The following is a 27936-nucleotide window of genomic DNA, read 5'->3' as shown; positions in this document are numbered from 1 at the left end:
TAGTTAATCTCTTTAGGACTGGAAAGGTCTGGAAGAAAAAGATCTACCTATGTTAATAGAGATTCTTTACAGATGCAAATTTCCCCCCACAAAGAACAGCTTTGCAGGGCAATTTCAAAATGTGGCAAAGAAACATGTTTTGGGGCAAAATACTTTTTCTTTTTTGTCTGGTAATGTTATGCCCGAGTCAGGTTGGAACGTAAAACATGATATATAGGGTTAAATAAAACTCATCTGATGAGAATTTATGATTTGTAGGGCATGACTCCCCAGACACATTAGATAGGAATTTGGGCAAGATAAAAAAAATCAGAGTTTAGTCCTTATTAACAATAACCTTTGCTGACGCTATAGTGCTTACTACCTTAGTAAAATGTCAGGTAGCCTAGCCATAGTTTCTACAATGTTCCTACACATCACATCTGACTCTGAAGTATGGTTCACAAGGTGTTGACCTCGTTGTTTTTCAGGAACTCAAGACTCAGCCCTAAACTCAGCTCAAGCTGGTCAAGACCACCAGCCCTTAAACTGAGTTTGTGTGAGCATCCCATGGGTGACCTTTCCATATCACATCTGGAATTTCCACCATGTTTCATACCAACTCCCCCTAAATTGGTACGTGCAACCAATATTGTTTCAGTAACAGTAACCTATGGTGTAACTTATGGATAATGTAAGATACTTGAATATATTTTATTTATTTATTTATTTATTCATTCATTCATTCATTTTGGAGACAGAATCTCCCTCTGTCACCCAGGCTGGAGTACAGTGGTGCCATCTTGGCTCACTGCAACCTTCATTTCCCAGGCTCAAGCAAGTCTCCTGCCTCAGCCTCCCAAGCAGCTGGGACTACAGGCGGGCACCCCCATGCCCAGCTAGTTTTTTGTATTTTTGGTAGAGGTGAGGTTTCATCATGTTGGCCAGGCTGGTCTTGAGCTCCTGACCTTAAGTGATCCGCCCATCTCGGCCTCACAAACTGCTGGGATTACAGGCGTGAGCCATTCATTGCACCTGGCCTTGAATGTATTTTATATCAACATTCACAGGGCCACTCCTACCTGAGCCACCTTGGTTGAGTTTGTCACTGGACCACCTACTATTAGAATGTCAGAATATTCCGTTTATATCCAGAACTTTTCTTCAAACTTCAGCTCATGTCAAGCAATCATTGAATAATAGGGAATCATGTGCTGATAGATTCTGTGGGGCACGGGGGAGATTGTTCCTATGGAACTGAACTGGGGTCTGATCGTCCGGCACAGTAAGATCAAACATCCACACCAAGGTCTGTAGCAGGAGAAAGGAGGGAGTTTATTTGCAAGGCAACAAGCAAAGCGAAGCTTGTGGCTCACACCGAAGACCTGACCTCTCTGATGACTTCAGGTAAGGGTTTTTAAAGGCAGGAATAAATTTCAGGAAAGCAAAAGTTACAGGCAAAATAGTAAATTAGTATGTGGAGATTATACATTAGTTTGGCTGAGTAAGGCGAGATCTTGAAGCACGGGCTCACAGGTCATAGGTAGATTCAAAGATCATCTGATTTGCAATTGGTTAAGAAGATGAAAGTTTGTTTAAGAATAGGGCGTCAGCAGAACAGAACATAAGTTTTGGATCATGGGTATGACTTTCTCCAGGCCACTCGAAATAATTTAGAAGAACGGTGGTCAGAGTTTAGTCTTCAGTTTCCCCCTTATCTGAGGTCTACGGGCCAGCAGATCTCTTTGGTGGGGGTCTGAGTTTCTGAAGAACTCAGGGACATATGTTAAGATGTTATTTTTCGTTTCTATAGGGAACCAAACATCCCCTGATTCTAACATCCCTGGCTATTGTTTTAAGCTAGTATTACCTTCTTGCTTATCTAGTTCTTCCTCTTTTTTCTTTTCAAGGCTAGCTAAGAAATTGAAGATTTTTCTTTATTTCCATGCTGGGTCGGGGAGGGTGCCCTGCTAGCCTCTAAGACAGATCCCTGCTCTGTCTCATTGCCTCAGAGCAGGTTCTGTGCATCCTCCTGCTCTCTAGGTGTTTTGATGATAGGGAAGAGATAAAGGATAAAGGAAACAATTCTGGGCATCTGGATTTGGATGGCTTGAGAAGCGATTCTGAGGGAAAGTCAGCTATTTGTCGTGTGCCCACACATCCAGAGCTCTTTCCAACAAATGTGCATTATCTATTGAAGACTTAAATTCAAGCAGTGACTCAAGAAATGTAGAGAGAGGTGGGAGAGAGAAGCCACCTGAGCCAATGTTTGAAGAAGCAAGCTAAGAAAGAGCTCTATAGCTTCTGAAGGCATCATATCTTATGATATATTCTAGGACATCAGTGAGTCATTTTGAGAAGTTTTAGAAGTAATGCATTTGAAAGCAGTTTTTAAACAATCAAATATAACAAAATGCAGGCTTGGCTGCTTGTAAAACCAATAACAAGGACAAGATGCAGTGAAAAGAAAGTAACTTTGCTCCAGAGCTAGCACTGGGGAAGTGGCCCTGGCTTGTGCCTTAAAGGAACCATTTCAAACTTTAGCCTGGGGAGAGGGGCTTACAAAGGGAACTTATAGTGGGTGGCATGCAGGGAGTGGTGCTGGGTGCAGGTCTGTGCATCTTGTTCTGGTGGCTATCTTGAGTCATGGTCCACCTGGAGCGTGAGCTGGCATCATCCCCACAATGGCCAGGTTGTTGACTAGCTGCTTTGAGGTAATCTCTGGAATTTTGCAGCTGGGTTTTCACGCCTAGGTCTTAGTCCCTAGAACTTCTAAGTAAGCACATATTTAGATGCCAGCATACAGTCAGATAAATGTATGCGAAGTAAGGGAGTGCACAGTGGGAAAGGAGGGGAAACAAAGACTCTTAGTATGTTTCAAAGCTATGTATTAAGACTGAGGAGGGGCCGGGCGCGGTGGCTCAAGCCTGTAATCCCAGCACTTTGGGAGGCCGAGACGGGCGGATCACGAGGTCAGGAGATCGAGACCATCCTGGCTAACACGGTGAAACCCCATCTCTACTAAAAAATACAAAAAAAAACTAGCCGGGCGAGGTGGCGGGCGCCTGTAGTCCCAGCTACTCGGGAGGCTGAGGCAGGAGAATGGTGTAAACCCGGGAGGCGGAGCTTGCAGTGAGCTGAGATCCGGCCACTGCACTCCAGCCTGGGCGACAGAGCCAGACTCCCTCTCAAAAAAAAAAAAAAAAAAAAAGACTGAGGAGGGGAAAAAATTTCTGCAGTTTGCTTCAAGGTTATGTCTTGAGATTAAAAAAAGAGAGAAAAAAGAAAAAGGTTTTAAAATGCATTCTTCTTCTTCTTTTTTTTTTTTTTTTTGAGATGGAGTTTTTGCTCTGTTGCCCAGGTTGGAGTGCAGTGGCGTGATCTTGGCTCACTACAACCTCCACCTCCTGGATTCAAGTAATTCTCCTGCCTCAGCCTACCAAGTAGCTGGGATTATAGGTGCCCTGCCACCACACCCAGCTAATTTTTATACTTTTACTAGAGATGAGGCTTCACATGTTGGTCAGGCTGGTCTCAAACTCTTGATCTCAGGTGATCCACCTGCCTAGGCCTTTCAAAGTGCTAGGATTACAGGCCTGAGCACCGCGCCCGGCCTAAAATGCATTTTTGAAGTTAAGTTACTTGGTTACGGCTCCCCACTGTCAAATCCCATCCATTTCTATGGAAAGTGGTCAATGCAGTCAATCTGGCTACTTCCTGCTAAAAAGAGGCATAATTATGAGGTAGTAGGATGGAATCTGCATACCTGGAGTTGGAAATATTCTTGAATCCCAGATTGACAGTGGGAACTTACTGGAGTATTTTGGTGTGGGGAACTAAGAGCTGCTGAGAAAGTCTGTCTTGCATCCCCATACAGAGTGCACAACAGCAATAAAATCCATAGCAGCTGAAGAAGACACTGAGTAGAATGCCAATTATACTATAGATGAGTCTTCCACGCACTAGGGAGTTGACTAAAGCATGCCATCACAAGGCCTTGGGATGAGGCATCTATGGCGGAAATATAGTTATTTAAGGCCTTCATAGCTAGGGTTACACTGTGGGAATAATCTGGTGTATATGTGTGTGTATACACACACACACACACACACACACACACACACACACACACACACACACAAGACTCAGTCTTAGTTAATGCACATGTGCCGCCTTGGGCTGCAGGCAGGATATCTAAGGCCATGCAGTTCTTTTTTTTTTTTTTTTTTGAGACGATGTCTGGCTCTGTCGCCCAGGCTGGAGTGCAGTGGCCGGATCTCAGCTCACTGCAAGCTCCGCCTCCCGGGTTTACGCCATTCTCCTGCCTCAGCCTCCCGAGTAGCTGGGACTATAGGCGCCCACCACCTCGCCCGGCTAGTTTTTTGTATTTTTTAGTAGAGACGGGGTTTCACCGTGTTAGCCAGGATGGTCTTGATCTCCTGACCTCGTGATCCGCCCGTCTCGGCCTCCCAAAGTGCTGGGATTACAGGCTTGAGCCACCGCGCCCGGCGGCCATGCAGTTCTTTAAGACTCTGTCTAATCTGTAAGGTTTCTTGAGAGAGAAAGATGATGGCAGAGTGAGTGTTATTAAAGGCAGCAGCCATATGCTTAGCTACGGCCTCTACTTGTAATTTTACATCTATGGCCGCCTCCTGGAGGGTAAAACCACAAGTGTGTCCATTTCTGAAGACAATATCTGGCTTTTATGCTTTCCTGATTGGCAGGGAGAGGATCCAGATGGGACAGGCTGTCCTGGTAAGTAAGGGTGCCCCCAGTTGCATCTCCTGGTTCCATTATAAGGTAAGTAAGGCAACCATGAGTGCCGCAGGCCCATAGCCAACCCCAGGTGGAGGGATGGGCCCCAGTATGAACGTGGGCATTATTCTGCTATCCTAGCCAGTTAACTGGAGAGATTGGCTACATTGAGGACGTAACCATCCCATATGGTGGGCTATGGTGTACTTGACCCGTTACTTGTATTTGTACCGCAGTCAGACATCCCATGCCATCATGTACAGCAAATCCCAAGGTGGGGGTACTGTTAATCTATTCATAGAATAGGTAAATAAGGTGTCTCTGAGTTTCCTTATAGGAGGGGAACCCACTGTGAGAGGTGCTATGATCACAGAAGGGGAATGGGTATGAACTCTTATACCAGGTATAGAAATGGCTCCAACTGCTTAGGTTAGCAGCTTGTATGCACCATGGCAAGCACGCAGTGCAGGAAAGGAGTAGTTCCCACAGACCCAGCAGTCTGTTTTATTTTGAAGAGAAGCCACTGTTTGTACCCATTCAGCAAAAAGGTTAGTCTTAGCAAAGATCAAGAATGTACTTCGGATTATAAAATTCATTCAGAACTTCATGTTAACAGAAGAGTGGTATTACTCATCCATATGATTCTTGTATCAGTAACTTCAGATCTTCCTTTGGCTCACATGTCCAAGACAAGCAAGGCTGGTTGTCTGAGGTATCAGGTTGAGGAGGAGCTGCCTTCACCCAAGTGTGATGCATCCATAGCTCCATCCCAGCTAGTCTGACCGAGGAATGAGTGTCCAGCAGCATTTCAGGGGATCCCGTCTACTTTTCAGCTAGCTGCTGAGCTGGTCCTCAGTTTTCCCAAGACTGTAGCAGCACCTTGTCTCCTGGGTGGAAAGGGTGAAGGGGCTTATCCGAGCAGTAAGTAGACCTGCAGAGAGCAAGCCGGTGCCCAGTTAGCAATGTTTGTCCGAACTGTTGTATGTATTGCTTCATTGCCGGCTCTTTTAAGAGATCCAAAGGTGGGACTCTTGGCAAGGGGCTCTGGAAAAGTCTCCCATAAACAAGTTCAGAAGGGCTTAATTCAACCCACTTCTGGGTACTACCTGATCTGGACCAAGGCAACAGACAAAACCCTATCCCAGCTAAGATTTGTTTCCTGACAGAGTCCGGCTATTGTCCTCTTTAAAGTAAGGTTCATCTTTTCCGTTTTCCTGTCAACTGTGGTCCCCACAATGAATGCAATTTCCGTTTGATTTATGGTGCCTGACTTACCTTTCAAGTGACGTCTGAAATAAAGGATCATTGTCGCTCTGTATGAAACATGAAATTCCCAGTCCAGATCTGGGAATTATTTCCTTTAATAATGGCTTGATTACTTCTGTGGCCCTTTAGACTACTAAGTGGGGTACACCTTGATGCACCCTGAAAGGTGTCCATGAACACCAGGAGGAGTCTGTAATTTCTGCTGGCCGTGGGCATCTGAGTGAAGTCTACCTGCCAGTCCTCAAAAGGGCGTAGTCCTTTGTATCACACCCCTCTAGTGGGAGGATTGCGTTCAGTCTTCCTGTTTTCATTGCATGAGACCCATCCTTGCGTAGTCTTTTGAATAGTCTTCCGGAGGTGTGGCCTCTGAAGATGCTACTGCACTAGGTCAGCGAGAGCCTCTCTCCCATAGTGTGTCCCTTCGTGCAGATGCTTAAAATTGGGTAAACTAAGGCCTCAGGGAGTAATATCATCCTGTAAGTGTTAGTTTCCCAGAGAGAATTAGAATCTGTTTTATCAAACCCCAGGCCCTGGTGCATTTTTTATGTTACTCAGTGTAATGAGGTTTGAAGTCCGATAAGTTCAAATGAGATATTAAGGCCTCCAATGTTTTTGCTTCCCAAGCAGCCTGTTTTGCAGTCTTATTGGCTGCCTGATGGCCTTTGGTTGTTTGCAAATTTTTTTTTTTTTAAGACAGTTTTACTCTTGTCACCCAGGCTGGAGTGCAATGGTTCGATCTTGGCTCACTGCAACCTCTGCCTCCCAGGTTCAAGCGATTCTCCTGCCTCAGCCTCCTGAGTAGTTGGGATTACAGGCACCTGCCACCATGCCTGGATAATTTTTTTGGTATTTTTTAGTAGAGATGGGGTTTTGCCATGTTAGCCAGGCTTGTCTCGAATTCCTGACCTCAGGTGATCCACTCACCTCAGTCTTCCAAAATACTGGGATTACAGGCATGAGCCACCCGCGCCTAGCCGGTTGTTTGCAGATTATCTTTCTGGTGTCTGGGGCAGCACATAACAGAGGTGTGGGCAGGCAAGGCAACTGCTTCTAATAGGGCCAGAATTTCCACTGGGTGCTTAACGTCCTTGTCTCCTGATGTCAAGAGGCCTCTTTCTTCTCAGATGGCTCCATGAGCGTGTCCTTTTTTTTTTTTTTTTTTTTTTTTTTTTTTTTTTTTTTTTTTGAGACGGAGTCTCGCTCTGTCACCCAGGCTGGAGTGCAGTGGCCGGATCTCAGCTCACTGCAAGCTCCGCCTCCCGGGTTCACGCCATTCTCCGGCCTCAGCCTCCCGAGTAGCTGGGACTACAGGCGCCCGCCACCTCGCCCGGCTAGTTTTTTTTGTATTTCTTAATAGAGACGGGGTTTCACCGTGTTAGCCAGGATGGTCTCGATCTCCTGACCTCGTGATCCGCCCGTCTCGGCCTCCCAAAGTGCTGGGATTACAGGCTTGAGCCACCGCGCCCGGCCGAGCGTGTCCTTTCATGAAGGTGTAGCTGGAATCAGTGTAAATGTTTTCTTGCTTCCCCTGGGACAGTTTAAAGCTCTGGTAAGAGCAATTAACTCAGCCCTTTGTGTGGAGGTACCCGCAGGAAGGGCGTGGGCTTCTATTACCCTGTTGGTGGTCACCATGATGTACCCTGCTCTGTGTTGTCCATCTTCCATGAAACCATGAAACTGCTCCCCTAGTTACAGTTCTCAATCTGGAGCATCCAATGGCTGAACTGACAGGTCCTGCCTGCTAGAATAGATTGCATGAACAATTTCTAAATAGGGCCAGAATTTCCACTGGGTGCTTAACGTCCTTGTCTCCTGATGTCAGGAGGCCTCTTTCTTCTCAGATGGCTCCATGAGCATGTCCTTTCATGAAGGTGTAGCTGGAATCAGTGTAAATGTTTTCTTGCTTCCCCTGGGACAGTTTAAAGCTCTGGTAAGAGCAATTAACTCAGCCCTTTGTGTGGAGGTACCCGCAGGAAGGGCGTGGGCTTCTATTACCCTGTTGGTGGTCACCATGATGTACCCTGCTCTGTGTTGTCCATCTTCCATGAAACCATGAAACTGCTCCCCTAGTTACAGTTCTCAATCTGGAGCATCCAATGGCTGAACTGACAGGTCCTGCCTGCTAGAATAGACTGCATGAACAATTTCTAAAATGTCATACTCTAACCTGGAATCAGGTTCAGTAGCTGGGAGCAGTGAGGAAGAGTTTAGAGCCATGGAGGTTTGCAAGGTGATATTTGGGTCATCCAAGAGGATGGCTTGTTAGTTGCCCATTCACCCCACAGTGAGCCGATAATCTCCCTTTTGTTCTAGCAAAGTCAACACCTGATGGGGCACAAAGACAGTGACCTGCTGCCCCAGGGTAAACTTTTCTGCTTTCTGTAGGACTTCACAGGTGACTGCCAATGCTTGAAGGCAGGGATCCAACCTTTAATCGTTGGATTCAATTGTTTAGAAAAATAGACTATTGGCTGTGCGGTGTCTCCTGGCATCTGGATTAGCACACCTAGACTGACCTATGCCTTGTTTCTTATAAATGTAGAGTTTGAACGGCCTTTGGGAATCTGGCAGTGCCAACACTGGGGCTGATACTAATTTTTCCTTGGTGATATTAAATCTGTGTTGGCACTTGGCCGTCCAAGGCGGGGGCTCAGAGTCTAATCCCTTTAGAGTTTCATGAAGGGGCTTAGTCATCAGTCCAAAACTAGGACTCCAAATCCAACAGAAGTCAGCCATGCCTAAGAATCCTTGCAGTTGTCTACTATTTTCAGGAATTTTAGTGACTCCTCTTGCCTTTCTTTAACCTGAATCTGAGATAAGTTTACTTTTTGTTTACAGATTTGTAAGACACTTTGTATCCACCCTGGGCCGGGTGGTTTAGAACTAGGATGGTGTTAGACAAACATTTTTCCTGCTTGAAGCTATCTATAAGTGAGTCATCTACATCGTATAGCAGGACTCCATCAAGTTTTGTTTTAAGATGGAGTCTCACTCTGTCCCAGGCTGGAGTGCAGTGGTGCAATCTCGGCTCACCGCAACCTCTGCCTCGTGTGTTCAAGCGATTTTCCTGTCTCAGCCTCCCAAGTAGCTGGGATTACAGGCACACACCACCACTCTCGGCTTATTTTTGTATTTTTAGTAGAGACGGGTTTCACCATGTTGGCCAGGCTGGTCTTGAACTCCTGACTTCGAGTGATCTACCTGCCTTGGCCTCCCAAAGTGCTGGGATTACAGGTGTGAGGCACCATGCCTGGTCATTCTTGTTGTTTTTTGAGATAGAGTCTTGCTCTGTCACCCAGGCTGGAGTACAGTGGTGTGATCATGGGTCACTGCAGCTTCAAACTCCTGGGCTCACATGATCCTCCCATCCCATCTCCCAAGTAGTTGGGACTACAGGCATGTTCCACCATGTCAGGCTAATTTTTTGTTGTTGTTTTGAGACAGAGTTTCACTCTTGTTGCCCAGGCTGGAGTGTAATGGCATAATCTCGGCTCACTGCAACTTCTGCCTCCCAGGTTCAAGTGATTATCCTGCCTGAGCCTCCCAAGTAGCTGGGATTACAAACATGTGCCACCACACCCAGCTAATTTTTAGTAGAGATGGGGTTTCTCCATATTGGTCAGGCTGGTCTCGAACTCCCAACCTCAGGTGATTTTCCTGCCTTGGCCTCCCAAAGTGCTGGGATTACAGGCATGAGCCACCGCTCCTGGCCCAAGGCTAATTTTTTAATTATTTGTAGAGATAGGGTCTCACTGTGTTGTCCAGTCAGGTCTTGAACTCCTGGGCTCAAGCAATCCTAGTGCTTCAGCCTCCCGAAGTGCTGGGATTATAGGCATAAACTGCTACGGCCATCAAGGAAGGTCACTTTGGTCTTTAGGTCATGCGATTCAAAAGTAAACAATTGTTGGGATGCAGAAAAATGCATCCTTTAGATCCAACGCTGAAAACCATCTGTAGTTTCCAGGTATAGCAGTAAAATATATGGGTTAGGTACCGTTGGATGAATATCCTGGACTATTTCATTAATAGCTCTCAGGTCTTAAATCGATATTCATTGGAATGTGGCTTTCCTACAGGCAGGATGGGAGTGTTATATAGGAACCTATAAGGACAGGCCAGTCCATTTTTCAGAAATTTTTGTAAGATAGATTTTATCTCTTCTGAGGCTTCCTTTTTTAATGGGTAATGTTTTTTCCAGGGCACTCCAGCCCCCTCTTTTATCTCCATGTGCCCTGGCTGCATGTTTCTTGCTTTTCCTGAGACCCCCATCTGCCCAAATGCAATTATTCACTCTTTTGCAGACTTCTGGGGAAAGCTTTTCCTTTTTCATCTCAGGGTGAGTGGGTATCATCTATAGTCACAGTGCCTGTTCTGGTGGGACCTGCAGGTGTAGTTGCTGTTTTTCTAGGGAAAAAGTTACTTGAGCACTTAATTTGCATAGTATGTCTTGTCCTAGCAGGAGAATCAGCCATTCTGGCATATAGAGAAGGCTGTGCCTTAGTTCCAAGTTTTCCAGTTTGCATTCTGAAGGTTGTAAGAAAGCCTTTTGTTGCACTCCTTGTGCAACCCCTGCCACAGGCACAGTCATTTCGGTGCTCTTTGCCTCTAGGGTGTTAGGAACTGAGTAGGTCACTCCCTTTTTGACAATAAATTAATTAGTTTGTTCCCCACTGTCAACTGTACCCACGGTTTCTGTGAGGAAATTCCTCATTCTCTATCAGAGCTGTAGTCCTGGTTCCACCATCTGCTGGTGGGTCTTTTCCTTCGTACTTTCCCCCTTTTTGTGGTCCTTGGCTCCCTTCATTTTGGGGCAGTTAACCTTCCAGTGGCCCTCTTCCTTATGATAGGTGCGCTGGTTGTGGCCCAAAGGCTTACCCTGACTTTTCTGGCATGGAGCTTTCTCTGCTTGTTCCACATATACAGTGCCTGACTTTTATTTCTTTGCCATTGTACACTGTGAAAGCAATGTCAACTAGCTGAGAAGGGGTAATTCCAGTGCAGCCTCTTTTCTTCTCTGCTGAATGAAAGTCAGGGGCACTCTGCTGAATGAAAGTCATATGTACCAACTTCGAATTCTCAGGGTCTTCTGGTTTTGTATCAGTATATCTGCAGAAAGGTTGGTAAATGCATTCTAAGAGTTCAGAGGGGTCCTTATCTGCCTTTTGAGTGACTGGCTGAACTTTATTTAAGCTCTTTTGTTTTGGCGCCCCCTCCTGATTCTGACGCCCCCTCCTGATTCTGCCCTGAATGCATGTTTGGTAGTGTTCCAGATGGGTCATGTCCCCATCTCAGCTGGGGTCCCAATTAGGGTTTGTACCTGGAATTGCTCCTGCAGGATCGGGGATATTGTTTGTCTCATGGAGGTGATGGGCCTCTTCATTTGCCTTCTCTATTGCTAGCCTTCTTTCATCTGTGGTCAGAAGCATAATAAAAAAGACCAAACATCTGCCCAGGGAGGCTGGTGGCTAGCAAAGATGGATTCAAAGGGATTAGTCATTTTCTGGGGGTCTTCTCTATAAGGTGGTTTGGAGCTTTTCCAATTTAGCAAGTTGGATGTTGAAAATAGGCTGTAAGTCCAGTAATGTCCGACAGATTGCGCTTCTATGTGTGAACCACCCACAGGCATCTGACTAAGTGGGAATTGCCCTGCTCCAGGCACAGTATTGCCCTGTCCAAATAGAATGCCCTGTTGGGTCTTGGAGGGACAGACCATTCCAACTCCCTCATCATATTGAGGTGGGGCAGTAGCCCCTTCCTCCAAATTTGGAGCGTCATGTGGTGATGGTGAGGCAGCCAAGCAGCATTGGAGAAGGTGGTGCAGCAGCCATGGTGGCAGGAGCTGCTGGGGCAGCTGGGTTTAAAGCATGTAAAAGAAATCTTTATCCCTTTGATGAAGGGGCCAGGTTGTATTACAAAAGTATTTTTTTCTTTTAATGGATTCTTAGGCAATGGATGCCCAATTTTGTGAAATACAGCCTAACAGCCTGCCTGAGAGGACAAAATCAGCATTTTTCACATCAACCAAGATAAAACTACAATTAACATACAAAAAAGATGCAAACACCAGTTGTTCCACTCAATGTCTGAGTGCCTTTGATCCACTCCATCGGGGGAGGGATGACCTCTAGCCAGCAATGTAGTGAATGGCCACTCGTGAGGAAGAGGGAACAAATGGCCACTCTGAGCTAGGCCACCAAGATGCTGCATTGAAGCCCAAGTTCTAGCCATCCCTTTGAGTTACTCTCTGAGTTTCTCCTATGTGTATATGAGATATGCATGTTACCACATTTCTATTTGTTTTTCTCTTGTTAATCTGACTTTTCTTATGGGGCCCCTGCTAAGATCCTAAAAGGGTAGAAGTAAAATTTTTTTCCTCTCCTACACTATATTTTGAAGAGCATTTATCAAATAGGAAAAAATGGCATTTTCTTCCCCATATGTAAATTGATCATTGATGAAGAGCTACTGGTTTAATACTAGCCTCTTCTGAGTTTGGTTGGTAGAGATTGTCATCCCCAGGTGTCTGCTCCTCCCCAGGTGCACTCAAAAGTTGCAAAGTTGAGGAACTGCCTTTGGAACATGATGACCAATCTAGATACACTGACTACTCATTGAGACCAGAGTTACAGGAAAGTGTGCAGTCACCTCATGAATAATGTTGATACTTCAGTCTTTTCCCTGATTGTTTCAAGGCCAGAGCCCTATGTCTCTGCGAAGCAAACATGTTTATTATCAGATAAAATCATTTGTGCTAATGTCTTCTACTTGATGTGTCATCCTTAGGAAATGTAATGCCTTAGCCCATTTAACATGCACTGACTTTCTTAGAAACATTCTTAAGGAATTAAGTCTAACAGAGACATCTGTAAGTGTGTGGTTGATGCAGGAGGTGTTCTTTTTCATCCTGGGTGTGTACAGCTTTTATATAGATGACAGTCTACTCTATTTTTGTATGAGAAATTCCCACCCCTAGGGTCAGGGACAGCAGATGATTGATGGGTACTTACAATGATTGTTTATCAAAATCGAAATTAAAGTACAAAACCAGTGGGTGAGATGGGAAAAGAAACAATTTTCACTGAGTACCTATTATAAGCCAGAAACCATGCCACGTGTTTTATACCCAGTCAGCTCTGCCTATACCCAGAAATCTGAGTGGAACTAAGCGTGTCACATCATTAAAATCTACAATTTCAAATCTAAGTTGTTGGAACTCTAAATTATTGGGAACCTTAAAAGAATGTAATTATGGTGCTTGAGTCATGTGCCAGGCAGCTGTAACTAAGGCAAGTGTATCTTGGTTTCTCTAGAGATTAAGCCTCGTTCTTACCTGCATTTGTGAAATGTTTTAAATGGCTGAAGGGGCCCAGGGAAGACTCATCCCCTCTCAACTGCTGATGTTCATTATGGATTAACTTCCCTCTTCCCTTTCTCATGCAAAGACTTCATCGCTTTCACATTGTCTTTTTGTTTTGTTGTTGTTATTTTGTTTTTGTTTGTTTGTTTTCGCGACGGTATGGCTTTGTCACCCAGGCTGGAGTGCAGTAGCACAATCTCGGCTCACTGCAGCTCTGTCTTCTGGGCTCAAGCCGTCCTCCCACCTCGGCCTTCTCAGTAGCTGGGACTAGAGGGACATGCCACCATGTCTGGCTAATTTTTGCTTTTCTTTTGTAGAGACGGAGTTTCACCATGTTGTCCAGGCTGGTCTCAAATCCCTGAGCTCAAGCGATCCGACGACTTCAGTCTCCCAGTTTCACATTGTCTTAAGATGGAATGTTAAATACACTCTTTTGAGTTGGAAAGGACTGAAAAACAACTATAAATAGAACAAGTCATGTGGTGGGGGCACAGAAGTGTAACCAATTAATTTGTTGTAACTCTTGAACCAGTCTGGTATAGAAAATGCAATTCTCTCTCACTTCTTTCTCTTTTTCCTACATAAAAAAGAACTTAACTTTTAACTTTGGAGTACTGACCCTATTTCTCTGGAGTCTGTGTGCCACAGAATGTCCATTCCCAGCCTTTCACTTTAGTAAATTCTTTTTTATTTTTTTTGAGATGGAGTCTTGCTCTGTTGCCCAGGCTAGAGTGCAGTAGCGCAGTCTCGGCTCACTGCAACCTCTGCCTCCCAGGTTCAAGAGAATCTCCTGCCTCAGTCTCCCATAGCTAGAACTACAGGCATGCGCCACCAAGCGTGGCAAATTTTTGTACTTTTAGTAGAGACAGGGCCTTACCATGTTGGCCAGGCTGGTCTCGATCTCCTGACCTCGGGTGATCCACCTGTCTTGACCTCCCAAAGTGCTGAAATTAGAGGCATGAGTCACAGTGCCCAGCCCGCTCTTAAAACTGGATTTTGACCTTTTTGATTATTTCAAATTGATACCATGATGAGTGCTTACATCACTACTTGTCTCCAGTTTAGCACACAATCATTTATATCCACATGATATACATAAATATATCACATACATTAGACCCAGATACATAAAGTGCACCCTAAACCCCTTGCACAGCCATAGGCAAAAATAGCCTAGATCACCCATACCCACACCAATCACACAATACATACTCTGCACACATAATATATATAAGTGTCGCATATATTAGAATAATATATTTTATTTAAGAAAAAGAAGGTTGTTCAGCTTGGGTAGGTATAAAGAGAGTCAATATCAGGAAACATCTTAGGTTAGTCAAGGATAGATGCCATAGGAGCTGAATCTTGGAAAAAATGTGGGTGTAAATTAGGCAAATTAGGACAAAATTGTATTACAGATACAGACACCACACCAAGATTTGGTATCAAGAAATCGCGAGGTACATAAACTCTAAGTACTTGGAAAACACTGACACATAAATGTAAGTGGGGAGTGGCTGGGGCTATTGATGGAGGCAGGGCCCACCACTTTGGAAGCACTGAATACTCTACCAATATCTGAGGATGTGCATAGACTTTCTAGTTGTTGATAGGTTCTATAATCTTCAGGTCTTCTATGTTATCAACATATCCATCTATGCCACAGTGGAATTCAATGTAGCTGAAGCTTCTGCTCTCTATGTACCTCCTGTTGTACTTCTCCCAGTGACACTCGAGTACTTTAAGGGCACCTGGGGCCCATACATATGCATTTCTATATCGGTTGCTTCCCTTCTCGTCGATGCATGTACGCTGAATTTTGAACCATAAGCTATAGATGAATATATGAGACCTTTTGCCTTTCAGAGCTTCTTTTTCTCTCATGAGGACATCACATTTGTACCCTTTGAATTCTCTACTTGGACTTAAGTAATGAAGTTTTATGAATTCTCTCCAGTAAACGTCTTTACTGTATACACACAGCCTGCAAAGGATGTAAAGCAGGGCCAAGAGCATGCCCCAGATCTTTAGAGAGGATGTCATCTCAGTCACCAGGGCCACCTGCGTGTCTACAGGGAAGAGAAAGAAAAACATTATCCTGACAATACTCAGAGAACTGAGCTCCACCTTAAAATTCCTTTCCCTGCCAAGCAGGCACTTGGGCACATATTATATTGCTATTTGTTTCCCTATTAGAAGATAATGATTCTCATTAAAGAATACAGTTTCTGGACCGGGCGCAGTGGCTCACACCTGTAATCCCTGCAGTTTGGGAGGCCGAGGCGGGTGGATCACCTGAGGTCAGGAGTTCGAGAAACACCCTGGCCAACATGGTGAAACTCCATCTCTACTAAAAATACAAAAAGTAACTGGGCGTAGTGGCTGTAGTCCCAGCTACTCGAGAGGCTGAGGCAGGAGAATCGCTTGAACCCGGGAGACAGAGGTTGCAGTGAGGTGAGATTGCGCCTCTGCACTCCAGCCTGGGCAACAGAGCAAAACTCCATCTCAAAAAAAAAAAAAAAAGAATACAGCTTTCTAAGAACTAAAAATGTGCTTTAGCGTGTGAGAGCCAAACACAAATTTGAAAAATATAGATCATGTACCTTTTGAGAATTTCAAATATCTCCTGTCTACCCTGTCTTCTATCCAATTTGAGAAGCCAATCACTATCTAGCTCTCTTTTACCAAATAAACTATCAGGAGATCATGTGTCCAATAGAAAAATGACATTTTAAGCTTTTTGTCTGCAGAGTGGAAAAGATTGTTGCATTTTAAGGGAATGTAGAAGATGAGTAACTACTTGGGAGGTGGTTCCTAGGCAGAAGGCATTGGTTCTGGAAACCACAGCCCAGGTTGCACTTCTCTGAAAAATGATGTTTTTCCAACCTTGGCTTCCTTATAACACTTTCCCCAAAGCCTGGGTGAAACATGTGATCATTATTCACTATCCACATCCCTTCTCAGAGGCCATTTCCCTAATTATTGCTATTACAAATGATCTTCATTTGTTAGAGCTTATTGGCAATGCCATCATAAAAGGACATCAGTTTAGAACTGTTGCTGTAATCAATCAGGCACCAAGACTAAAACAGTCCCCCGCAGAGCTACTGTGGTCACAGCATAGGATGTATGGTCATTTGAAAAAGTTATCTCTTTACCAGCTCTCTGCCCTCATTTCCCATGAGGAGTATTCCTGGCCCTACTGAACCTCTAGCCTGATTCACAGCTCTGAGTATCGGTGTCCTCAGATAGGCCTAATAACAGCTCCCTACAGACCTGCGAGAGTCTAATGAGATGCAAGCATGTGAGAGCACTTCTAACCATGTCAAATGCCCACATCAGACACAGGGTTCCGCATCCACGGAACCCTGTCCTAGTGATAAAGGCCTACACAGGATAGAAGAGTAGGATGCAAGCAGCTTTAATGCATTGTGGTTAGGAGGACTGGCGGTGAAGGAAGGGAGGAGCAGGGAAAGCCTGTATCAGTGGGACTGGGGCTGACCAGAATTCAGGCCTTTGTTTTCCATGATTTGGATCCTTCTCCATTTTTTGCTATCTGAAAGCTCAGTCAGCCCCCTTCTAGTGCTCCTGGCTGTACCCCGAGCATCCTCAGCAGAGCCCTTCTTACCCTACTCAGACTCCGAGTTCAGGTCACTGGTTGTAGTGGGTATCAGCGTGTGGATCTGAAGAGCAGAGTCTGCGTCCTCCTCCTTTTCTCAGAGCCCTGGAAATCTGCAGCAGTGGAGAAAGGAAGAGCAGGGGGAGCTGCAGCGCTCCAGCTGATTGGTAGTGGAGGGGGCGATGGGGAACAGCCTTATTATGTGAACTTGTTCTTGTATCGTTTCATCTGGAACACTTGGGTTCACTCAAACAGTAGCCTCGAGCAAAGGCTACAAACATCAAAGGCTGAGCCCTGGGCACAAAATAATTGTAAGACCTAGGTGACCCCAGAAAGGGGTTATCTGGTGCTATCAGGAGACAACCAGAGACTTAGCATCTGCTCTCAATTCTAAGAAACTTCTGGGGAAGTCCCTGGAGGGTTATGACTTATGCCATGTTACACGGGAACTTCACTGAGGAAAGCCACTTTTTTTTTTTTTTTTTTTTTGAGACAGAGTGTTGCTCTGTCGCCCAGGCTGGAGTACAGTGGCATGATCTCGGCTACTGCAACCTCTGCCTCCCGGGTTCACACCATTATCCTGCCTCAGACTCCTAAGTAGCTGAGACTACAGGCACCCGCCACCACGCCCAGCTAATTTTTTGTATTTTTAGTAGAGATGGGGTTTCACCGTGTTAGCCAGGATGGTCTCGATCTCCTGACCTTGTGATGCACCCACTCGGCCTCCCAAAGTGCTGGGATTACAGGTGTGAGTCACCGTGCCCAGCCTTTCCTTCTTTCTTTCTTTTTTTTTTTTTTTTAGACAGAGTCTTGCTCTGTCACCCAGGCTGGAGTGCAGTCGCACAAACACTACTCCTTGCAGTCTCAACCTGCCAGGCTCAAGCAATCCTCCCACCTCAGCCTCTCGAGTAGCTGGGACTATAGGCGTGCAACACCATGCCTGGCTAGTTTTTTGTATTAATTTTTGTAGAGACAGGATTTCATCATGTTGCCGAGGTTGGTCTTGAACTCCTGAGTCCAGCTAATCCTCAACACGTTAGCCTCCGAAAATGCTGGGATTACAGGCATGAGCCACTTGGTCAGGCCAGAAAATCACTTTTAATGTTGTCAATTGTAAGACCTTCCTTGAGAGGTGAAAGAATATCTAGTAAAAACAGTGGCGAAATAGCTATGAATGATTAGGTAGCCAGTATCTGAAATTTCTTTACTCAGTTCTTTAATTATAACCTTTAGCTGTTTGGTGACACTGTACTGCTTGCTATTAAAATGTCACATAACCTAGCCATAGTTTCCACAATGCTACTATACATAACATCTGACTGTGAAGTACAGGTAACAAGGTGCTGGTTAAGTTGCTTTTCAGGACCTCAAGATTCAGTCCTGAACTCAGCTCAAACTGACAAGACCACGAACTCTTCAACTGAGTTTGTGCAAGTGTTCAATGGGTTACCTTTAACATCACAGCCTGATTTTTCCACCATATTTTTCATTCCAACTCCCTGCAAATTGGCAAATGTGATCAATACTGGTTCATCAACGCTAGTCAAAATTAAGATTTATGAATAAAGTAAGATTCTTGCAAATCTTTTCTATCAACACCTCTGAAGTCTCTCCTAGCCAAACCACCTTAGTTGATTTTCTCACTGGGCCACCTTATTGTTGGAATCACAGAAGGTTCAGTTTATATCCAGAACTTATCTTCAAGCCCCCGCTCCTGTCAAGCAATCTTTGAGCAACAGGAAATCATGTGCTGACAGACTGGATGGACGGGAGATAGTCTCAGAGCAGGTTCTGTGCATCCTCTTACTTCTCTAGGAAATCATGTGCCGATAGACTGGGTGGACGGGAGATAGTCTCAGAGCAGGTTCTGTGCATCCTCTTACTCTCTAGGTCTTTGGGGGACAGGGGAGAGCAAAAAGGGAACAATTCTGGGCATCTGTATCTGGATGACTTGGGAGGTGATTCTGAGGGAAAGTCAGTTGTTTGTCGTGTGCCCACACATCCAGAGCTCTTTCCAACAAGTGTGCATTATCTATTGAAGACTTAAATTCAAGTAGTGACTCAATGAATGTAGAGAGAGGTGGGAGAGAGAAGCCACCTGAGCCAATGTATGAGCCAATATTTCTCAAACAATTGATATTCCACTTTTAATATGGAAAAAAAATATGGACTCCAAGCATACATCCATGAACTCTCCTATGAACTAAGCCCAAAGTCCTAAAGCTTTTTGGATATAAAACCAATTAGGAAGCAATCTAAACTAAACTGGAGAAAAGTATATTGTTATATTTACAGAAATTAGCCACTACCAATGCAGCCCAGGAAGGTAACCCAACCAGTATTTCTGGAAACCACTTAATGGGTCTACTTCCTAGAGTTGTCTGCCAGCTTCTGTAACAGAAGCTCCTTGGGCAGTGACTTTTGATTTCAGTTCTTAAGGAGGTATTCCCCTTTAAATATAAATTTTAAATCACTTGAAAATTATGTTCACCCTTTAAATATTGTCTTTGATTTTAAGTATTTTCTGTTAATTCCTTGATATGTCCTATTATTATTGTTATTATTATTATTATTATTATTATTATTATTAGTTGGAACAGAGTTTCACTCTTGTCGCCCAGGCATGATCCCAGCTCATTGGAACCTCTGCCTCCTGGGTTCGAGCAATTCTCTTGCCTCAGCCTCCTGAGTAGCTGGGATTACAGGCACCCACCAACACATCTGGGTAATTTTTGTATTTTTAGTAGAGACGAGATTTCACCATGTTGGCCAGACTGGTCTCAAACTCCTGACCTCAGGTGATCCACCCACCTCGGCCTCTCAAAGTGCTTGGATTAAAGGCATGAGCCACCACACCAAGCCAATATTTCTTTTGTTAGCCACTATTCAATTCTTAAATGTTTGTGAACTACTGTTTCACAAAACCATAAAAGTGACTTAGGTTCCTTATTCAGGGGATGACAATGTCTGTAGGTGTCTTAATCTGTGATCCACGGGCTTCCAAGTGTTCCATGGACGGAATTCATAGCATCAATGCAGTAGTGCAGTGCAGAAAATTACATCTCTATTTTCACTCACCCCTATTGAAATGTAGGGGCTGGGCATAGTGGCTCACACCTGTAATCCCAACGCTTTAGAAGGTCAAAGTGACCCCGTCTCTATTAAAAAATACAAAAAACTAGCCGGGCGAGGTGGCAGGCGCCTATAGTCCCAGCTACTCGGGAGGCTGAGGCAGGAGAATGGTGTGAACCCGGGAGGCGGAGCTTGCAGTGAGCTGAGATCTGGCCACCGCACTCCAGCCTGGGTGACAGAGCGAGACTCCGTCTCAAAAAAAAAAAAAAAAAAAAAAAGAAGGTCAAAGTGGGAGGACCACTTAAGCTCAGGAGTTTGAGATCAGCCTGGGCAACATAGGGAGAAATCTTATCTCTACAGAAAATTAAAGCAATTAGTTGGGTGTGGTGGCACATGCCTGTAGCCCCAGCTACTTCGGAGGCTGAGGTGGGAGGATCACTTGAGGCCAGGAGTTGAAAACCAGCCTGGGCAACATAGTGATAACCTGACTTTACCAAAAAAAAAAATTTTAAGGCCAGTAGTGGTAGCACGTGCCTGTAACCTCAGCTACTTGGGAAACGGAGGCAGGAAGATTGCTTGAGCTTAGAAGTTTAAGGTTGGAGTGAGCTATGATAGCACCAGCCTGGGTGACTGAGAGAGACCCTGTCTCTCAAAAACAAAACAAAACAAACAAAACAAAACTAAAAAAAAAACCCCCAAAACCCTAGCCCCATACTCCTTGACACACAGATGAGAAGATGAATATAGGCATCAGGCCACACACCTATCATGGTTACATGAGGATTCCCTTGGAGAGAGATAATAGTGGCTGTATTTTCAAAATGCTCTGCTTTAGTCAGTTGAGAGAAGTCCAGATAAGATTTCTTACGTGAGGACCAGCAAGGTCTATTGAGTACAAAGACTGGAGGAAATCAGACAACAAAGACTGAACACCTCCTCATACCTCTTCTCTCAGGTGGTATTGTTTAAGACTCAGCAGTGTGGTTCCTTCACATACTTTGGTACTGGGACTGCAGACTTAGTACTCTCTGGTTTCCCATCTGCCCAGGCATCAGTACCCACCTCTTCTAGGAATTCTTCAGGGATGAGAGAGAGATTCTGAGCCTGTTGCTGCAACAACGCAGCTTGCAAGGTATAGGCTTGATCTGTGGACACTGTAATATTCACCTATCCTGGAGAAAAGGTAACGTTTGCATTCAGTTCAGTCAAGAGATGATGTCCCAAGAAATGGATAGGGTATTCAGGCATACATAAGAAGCAATGCTTTAGGCAGGTCTGTCACAGTTGGAAATCTCGGGGTTGCAGGAATGGTTCTTTTAGGGTCTTCTCTAAAACTGCCATCACTTTCATAGTTTCAGAAGACAATTTGAACAGGTGTGTGTTTAATACTGAGTAGGTGGCACTAGTATCTACTAGAAAGGCTAAACGTTGATTTCTCAGCATCATAATGACCCAGGGCTCCTCATGGGAAATATGGAGGATACTAGCTGGGTCAGAGCCTGCCCTCGGACCCCATCATTTTTGATCCTTATTACAGAAGTTCTCAGCCCCAGATCCCTCAGGTATTTCAGGCATTTGGTGAATTGGAAGTTGATTTTTTCATTATTGGCCCCTTTGTGGTTTGGTCAATCTTTTTTCCAACGGCCTTCTTGTCTGCAGTTGGCACATGGAATTCAATAAGTAGAGTGTTCCTACTTACAGGGAGCCTGGGTCCCAGGGGGTCCTAACTTAAATGGGGCTCCTGTGGTGGGTCTGTGTCATGGTCCAAAGGTTCCTTGAGCAGTTGCTAGCAAGGTGGCTTGCTGCTAAATGTTTTATAGTTCTCTCTGTTTCTGACCAGGTCTCTGCCAGTGAACACCTTTGTTTCTACCATTTGAGACAAAGATATGTCCAGTGCCCCTTCAACTTATTGCAAATTTCACTGGATGTCAAGAACACTCTGGCTAATAAATATCATGTTTATCATCTTTAAATATTCTAAGGCCTTTGGACGAATATCAGTGTATTCCTTGAACACTTCAAAATGCAGCCCAGAAAACTTGAAGGGCTTTCATTAGGCTTATGCCTTACTTCTTGAACTTTCTTAAGGCTCCTCTGCTTTGGTACGCCCTTTCAGAGTCCAGGTTTGAACACTGGCCCAAGTAGGATTATGGGATATAAGATATAGAAGAAAACGTTATGGAAGAGAATAAATTTTCCATTGGCTTTGGATCATCTCGATAGGTGGCAATACTATTTTTCAAATTTAATAAATCAGAAATAGAGAATGGAGATTGTGCTCGAATGAGCCCCATGGGTTGCCCTATGTCAGCGTCAATTCTTCCTATAGGTAATTGTTGAAGGGAAAATTGTCCTGCTGGAGCTAAAGTGGTTCCCTGGCCAAATTAGGTCCTCTGACAGGTGTGAGAAGAGGAAGCCATTCCTGCATCTCGTCATTCCTGGTCTCTTGGTCAAGTGCTGGTGGCCTGGCCCTAGCTCCTTCACCAGGTGAAGGAGGGAGAGCCAACAGCAGTGAGCCAAGATTGTACCACTGCATTCCAGCCTCAATGACAGAGCGAGACTCTGTTTACAAAACAAACAAAACAAAACAAAACAAACAGATTTCAGAACTGAAACCCATACAGCCCAGGAATAGTTCCACTGTACAGTGCCCTTGTGCTCCTTCCAATTGGTAAAAATGTCCTTGAGCAGGGCCCTTTATGAAGGAGGGACAACAGGGCCTCCAAAGAGGTGACAGGACCTCTAAGAAGGCCAGCAGATCAGGAGAAGGAAAAGAGGATGTTGGAACACTCACCAGAGATGTTTTCCCATTCTGGCAACCGTTTCTCCCTTGCAGGTGAGCCTGAGCTGAAGGTTGGCAGTGCCATGCTGGCAAGAAAGACTCCAGATACTTCGGTGAATCTCCAGTTTTGCCACAGCAGCAAGAGAGTACCGAATCATGGACAAATGCCCATGAGGAGCCTCCAGGCTAGCTCTCCACTAAACTTTAACCATAATAGATTCATTGCCTCATGCCCAGTAAGTCAACATACTGAGATAATGGTGATAGCAGCAGAGAAATAGTGTCATATTTTTACGACAGTCAGACAAGGAGATGGGAGGAAAAGTCAAATCCACCTCCCCAAGAGGTGTAAGGTAGGGTTTATGAGGGATCTGGAGAGCAGCTGAAACATAGGGATTTTTGATTCATTGAGAAGTGAGCAGTGCAGTCTTGGGACAGGGAGATGCCAAAGGTGCATTCTTCTGAGCCTGTTGCATGGTGGGGTCTTTAGACTGGTTGGTGTCAGCCTCTCCACTAGAGTTCAGAATCTGAAATGCCTGAAGCAATTCTTGAGCAAAAAAGACCCACGATTCTTGTTTGTGAGTTTCTACCTATAGAAACAATGGGGGAGCATGTGGTCAGCATGCTACGTGACTCTTGGTTAGTTAGCAGCTGCAGGGAAGCTGCTCCAAGTGGACCACCATGCTATGATTAATGTGTAATTATAATTCTTCCTACTTTGATGAGCTGTTAATCCTTTCATTGTATCATTATCATTAGAGAATTACAAATTAACACAATAGATGTGATAATGCTACACATCTATTTCAATGGCTGAAATGCAGTACAAACTGACATCACCAAAGCTGGTGAGGATGCAGAGCTACACAAACACTAATTGACAGGACTTTGTATCGAGGCATATTTTAGGGTGCCATATATGTATTTCCTACAAAAGAAAGTTCAGTTAGCCTAGCTCAGATCTCATGGCAATTGCTTGACTTAGCAGAGGGGACTGCAAACCTTAGTGGACAGCCTTACCAATAAGGTCCACAAAAGAGGAAGATAGGTCCCTAAGGAAATTAATATGCTACTATCCAAATAAGGGATGGAAATCAGGAAAGCTAGAGCTTATAAAGCTCTGATATTTATCCCTGATTTGGAGAGCTGCATATTCATTCATTTCTGTATCAGTTTCACGTTCCACTGATATACAACCCTAATATACTAATTGCCCTTAAATGCACTTTCCTCCTATACTGTTTTGAATTACCATCTGCTTACCCTTTAGTAAAAGCAACTTTTAAAGAGCTACTTACATGAGAAATTTGTGAGAATCTACTATAGGAGATCAGAATATGCCACCACAAGGTATGCTCTGTAACGTAAAGATTATTTTGAAGTGCTTATTTTGAAAAACAGTATACACAAGACAAGCTCTGAAAATAGAGTATGCATTGGCCTTTTGTAAGGGTAATGCGCATTCATAAGGGAAACCTCCATTCTTATGGATGTCTCCTTCTCGTGCCAGATAGAGAAAGGTGACTCTAAATCACAAAAGACCCTTCTCAGTGGAGAAGATACTTACTTAAATCTGCGTGACCAAACTTTCCCTCATTTACTATACTTTTCCTGGTCATCTCCCTATGACTTGTTCCCCACATGCATTTTCCTTTGCTTTAGCTGAAGAAGGCATTTAAGCCCAAATTCTAGCTACCTCTTTGAGTTACTGTCTGAGCTTCTCCCATGTATACATGAGATACACATGTTACCACATTTCTGTTTGTTTTTCTCTTGTTAATCTGACTTTTCTTTTAGGGGCCCCAGCTAAGATCCTAAAAGGGTAGAAGGCAAATGTTTTCCTCTCTTACACTATATTTTAAAGAACATTTATCAAACAAGAAAAATAATTAGTATTTTTCCCCATGTGTAAATTGACCATTGAGGAGGAGCTACTGGTTTTCTTTTTTCTTTTTTCTTTTTTGAGACAGAGTCTCACTCTGTCGCCAGACTGGAGTGCAATGGCACAATCTCGACTCACTGCAATCTCCGCCTCCTGAGTTCAAAAAATTCTTCTGCCTCAGCCTCCTGAGTAGCTGGGACTACAGATGCGTGCCACCACGTCCAACTAATTTTTGTATTTTTGTAGAGATGGGGTTTCACTATGTTGGCCAGGATGGTCTCAAACTCTTGACTCCGTGATCCACCTGCCTCGGCCTCCTAAAGTGCTAGGATTACAGGCGTGAGCCACCACACCCGGCCTTGCTACTGGTTTGATACTAATCTCTTCTGAGTTTGGTTAGTAGAGATTGTCATCCCCAGGTGTCCGCTCCTCCTCAGGTGCACTTAAAAATTGCAAACCTGAGGAACTGCAATAGGAACATGATGACCGATGTAGATATACTGACTCCTCATCAAGACCAGAGTTCTAAAAAAAGGTGCAGTCACCTCATAAATAATGTTGATACTTAGGTCTTTTCTCTAATTGTTTCAAGGCCAGAGCCATTCAACATTGCAGGAGACTGAAGAACACAAGATACTTTAATGTTTAGCACTTTTCCTCCCCATAGTGGACCTAGGCAAAATTACATGAAGCAAGCATTTCATACTTTGTATCTCTCTCCTACAGTTAGCAAACAGAATTTCACATGGTTCCTACCTGCCTGTGAACCCAACATTTCTTTCTATCTCCTTTCTCATTCATTCCATGAACAAAATTTAGGTCTTAAGTCCACTGTTGAGAACCATTGTATTTTAAAGTCCTCCAACCTCCACCCTATGTTTCTGCCAAGCGAACGTGTTTATTATCAGATAAAATCATTTGTGCTAATATCTTCTACTTGATGTGTCATCCTTAGGAAATGTAATGCCGTAGCCCGTCTAACATGCATTGAACTTCTTAGAAACATTCTTAAGGAATTGAGTCTAGTAGAGACATCTGAGTGTGTGGTTGATAGAGGAGATGTTCTTTCTCATCCTGCGTGTGTATAGCTTCCATACAGATGACAGCCTGCTCTCGTTTTGCATTAGAAATCCCCGGCATGTACGAGGTCCCCAGTTCACTCTCCCGCACCTCCACCAGTTTTGGGCTGGGTTTGGTGGCTCACACCTATAACCCCAGGACTTTGGGAGGCTGAGGCTAACAGATCACTTGAGGTCAGGAGTTCGAGACCAGCCTGGCCAACATGGCGAAACTCCATCTCTACTAAAAATACAAAAAAATCAGTGGGAGGTGGTGGTGTGCACCTGTAATCCTGAGTTACTCAGAGGCTAAGGTCGGAGAATCGCTTGAACCCGGGAGGCAGAAGTTGCAGTGAGCTGAGATTGTACCATTGCACTCCAGCCTGGGCAATAAGGGCTAAACTCTGTCTCAAAAAAAAAAAAAAAAAAAGAAAGAAAAGAAAAGAAAGAAATTCCCATCTCTAGGCCAGGCATGGTGGCTCGCGCCTATAATCCTAGCACTTTGTGAGGCCAAGGCAGGCAGATTCCCTGAGCTCAGGAGTTTGAAATCAGTCTTGGCAACATGACAAAACCTCGTCTCTACTAAAAATACCAAAAATTAGCCAGGCATGGTGGCTCACGCCTATAATCCCAGCTACCGGAGAGGCTGAAGCAGGAGAATCACTTGAACCCAGCAGGCGGAGGTTGCAGTGAGGTGAAATTGCGCCACTGCACTCCAGCCTGGGTGACAGAGTGAGACTCTCTCAAAAAAATTTAAAAAATAAAAAATAAAAGAAATCCCCATCTCGAGAGTCAGGGACAGAAATGGTTGATGGGCACTTGTTATATTTGTTTATCGAAGTCAAAATTAAAGTAGAAAACCAAAGAGTAATATGAGAAAGGAAAGAATTTTTACTGAGCAACTACCATAAGCCAGGAACTATGCCACGTGTTTTATACCCAGTCAGCTCTGCCTTTACCCAAGAATCTGAGTGGAACTAAGTATGTTACCACCATGAAAGTAAGTAATTCAAAAATCTAAGCTGTTGGAACTCTATATTATTTTGAAACTTAAAAAGAAGTGATGATGGGCCAAGCATGGTGGCTCACGCCTGTAAATCCCAGCACTTTGGGAGGCTGAGGCGGGCAGATCACCTGAGGTTGGGAGTCCGAGACCAGCCTGGCCAATGTGGTGAAACCCAGTTTCCACTAAAACCCAGTTTCCACTAAAAATACAAAAATTAGCCGGGTGTGGTGACGCGCTCCTGTAATTCCAGCTACTCGGGAAGCTGAGGCAGGAGAATCACTTGAACCCCGGAGGCGGAGGTTGCAGTGAGCCTAGATCTGGCCACTGCACTCCAGCCTGGGCAACAGAATGAGACTCTGTCTCAAAGAAATAAAAAAGTGATGATGGGACCTGAGTCACGTACTAGGCAGCTGTAACCAAGGCAGGTGTACCTTGGTTTCTCTGATTAGAGACCCTTTCTTGCCTGCACTGTTGTGTGAAATGTAAAATGACTAAAGGGGGCCAGGGAACACTTGTTTGCACTCCGCTGGCTGATCTTCATTGGATGGATGCCCTCTTCTGTTTTTTATGGAAAGACTTCATTGCTATCACATTGTCTTGGGATGGAATGTTAAATACGCTCTTTTAAAATTGGAACAGAAATGAAGCACAGCTACGAATAAATGAAAACAAGTCATGGGGTTGGGGACAAATCTGTAACTAATTAATTTGTTGTAACTCTTGAACCAGCCTGGTACAGAAAATATTGAATTCCTTTTTAATTTCTTTGTCTTTTTCCTACATAAGCAAAAACTGAACCTTCTCTGGAGTCTGTATGTCACAGAGTGGCCTTCCTCTCTTTTCACTTTAATAAAATCATTAAAACTGGATTATGACCTTTTTGATTATATCAACTCAGGATTACAGGTGCACACCACCACCCCCCACTGATTTTTTTGTATTTTTAGTAGAGATGGAGTTTCGCCATGTTGGCCAGGCTGGTCTCGAACTCCTGACCTCAAGTGATCTGTTAGCCTCAGCCTCCCAAAGTCCTGGGGTTACAGGTGTGAGCCACCAAACCCAGCCCAAAACTGGTGTCTGCATCACAATTTGTCTCCAGCTTAGCCTATAATCATTTACATCCTCATGATACACACAAACGTATCACATGCAGAGACACA

The 27936-nt window shown here is 44.4% G+C and overlaps 1 protein-coding gene and 4 long non-coding RNA genes across 6 annotated transcripts in view; 3 read left to right on the top strand and 2 right to left on the bottom strand.

Annotated features, from left to right (window-relative positions):
• Positions 1-470: 470 nt before the first annotated feature.
• Positions 471-27936, top strand: part of LOC144330153 (uncharacterized) — a 64598-nt gene continuing 37132 nt past the window's right edge. The window contains exon 1 of the long non-coding RNA XR_013396066.1: positions 471-615. This is a non-coding gene — a long non-coding RNA (uncharacterized LOC144330153). The remainder of the gene's footprint in view (positions 616-27936) is intronic.
• Positions 5214-6258, bottom strand: LOC144330154 (uncharacterized). The gene is made up of 2 exons (XR_013396067.1): positions 6010-6258; positions 5214-5665 (listed from the first exon to the last, which is right to left on the bottom strand). It is a non-coding gene; the product is annotated as an uncharacterized LOC144330154 (long non-coding RNA).
• On the top strand, positions 9678-27645 carry LOC144330152 (uncharacterized). Its single transcript, XR_013396065.1, has 2 exons — positions 9678-14216; positions 25985-27645. It is a non-coding gene; the product is annotated as an uncharacterized LOC144330152 (long non-coding RNA).
• EDDM3A (epididymal protein 3A) lies at positions 14196-18080 on the bottom strand. The gene is made up of 2 exons (XM_028851360.2): positions 16986-18080; positions 14196-15426 (listed from the first exon to the last, which is right to left on the bottom strand). Exon 2 carries the CDS (start codon positions 15398-15400, stop codon positions 14957-14959), a length of 444 nt encoding a protein of 147 aa, XP_028707193.1. The 5' UTR covers positions 15401-15426; positions 16986-18080; the 3' UTR covers positions 14196-14956.
• LOC144330149 (uncharacterized) lies at positions 19820-25636 on the top strand. Of its 2 annotated transcripts, none has more exons than XR_013396061.1 (2): positions 19820-19917; positions 20452-25636. It is a non-coding gene; the product is annotated as an uncharacterized LOC144330149 (long non-coding RNA). The 2 variants fall into 2 exon arrangements; XR_013396062.1 differs by having other exon boundaries at positions 19821-19908.

Source organism: Macaca mulatta, chromosome 7, assembly GCF_049350105.2.
Source record: "Macaca mulatta isolate MMU2019108-1 chromosome 7, T2T-MMU8v2.0, whole genome shotgun sequence".
In the NCBI taxonomy this organism is placed as follows: Eukaryota; Metazoa; Chordata; class Mammalia; order Primates; family Cercopithecidae; genus Macaca; species Macaca mulatta.
Note: the sequence above shows the minus strand (reverse complement) of the source record. Positions and strands in the feature narration are given on the sequence as shown.

What these genes read in the sequence shown, in the direction of transcription:
- EDDM3A (XM_028851360.2), bottom strand. Translation starts at nt 15,400, where the DNA reads ATGACATCCTCTCTAAAGATCTGGGGCATGCTCTTGGCCCTGCTTTAC.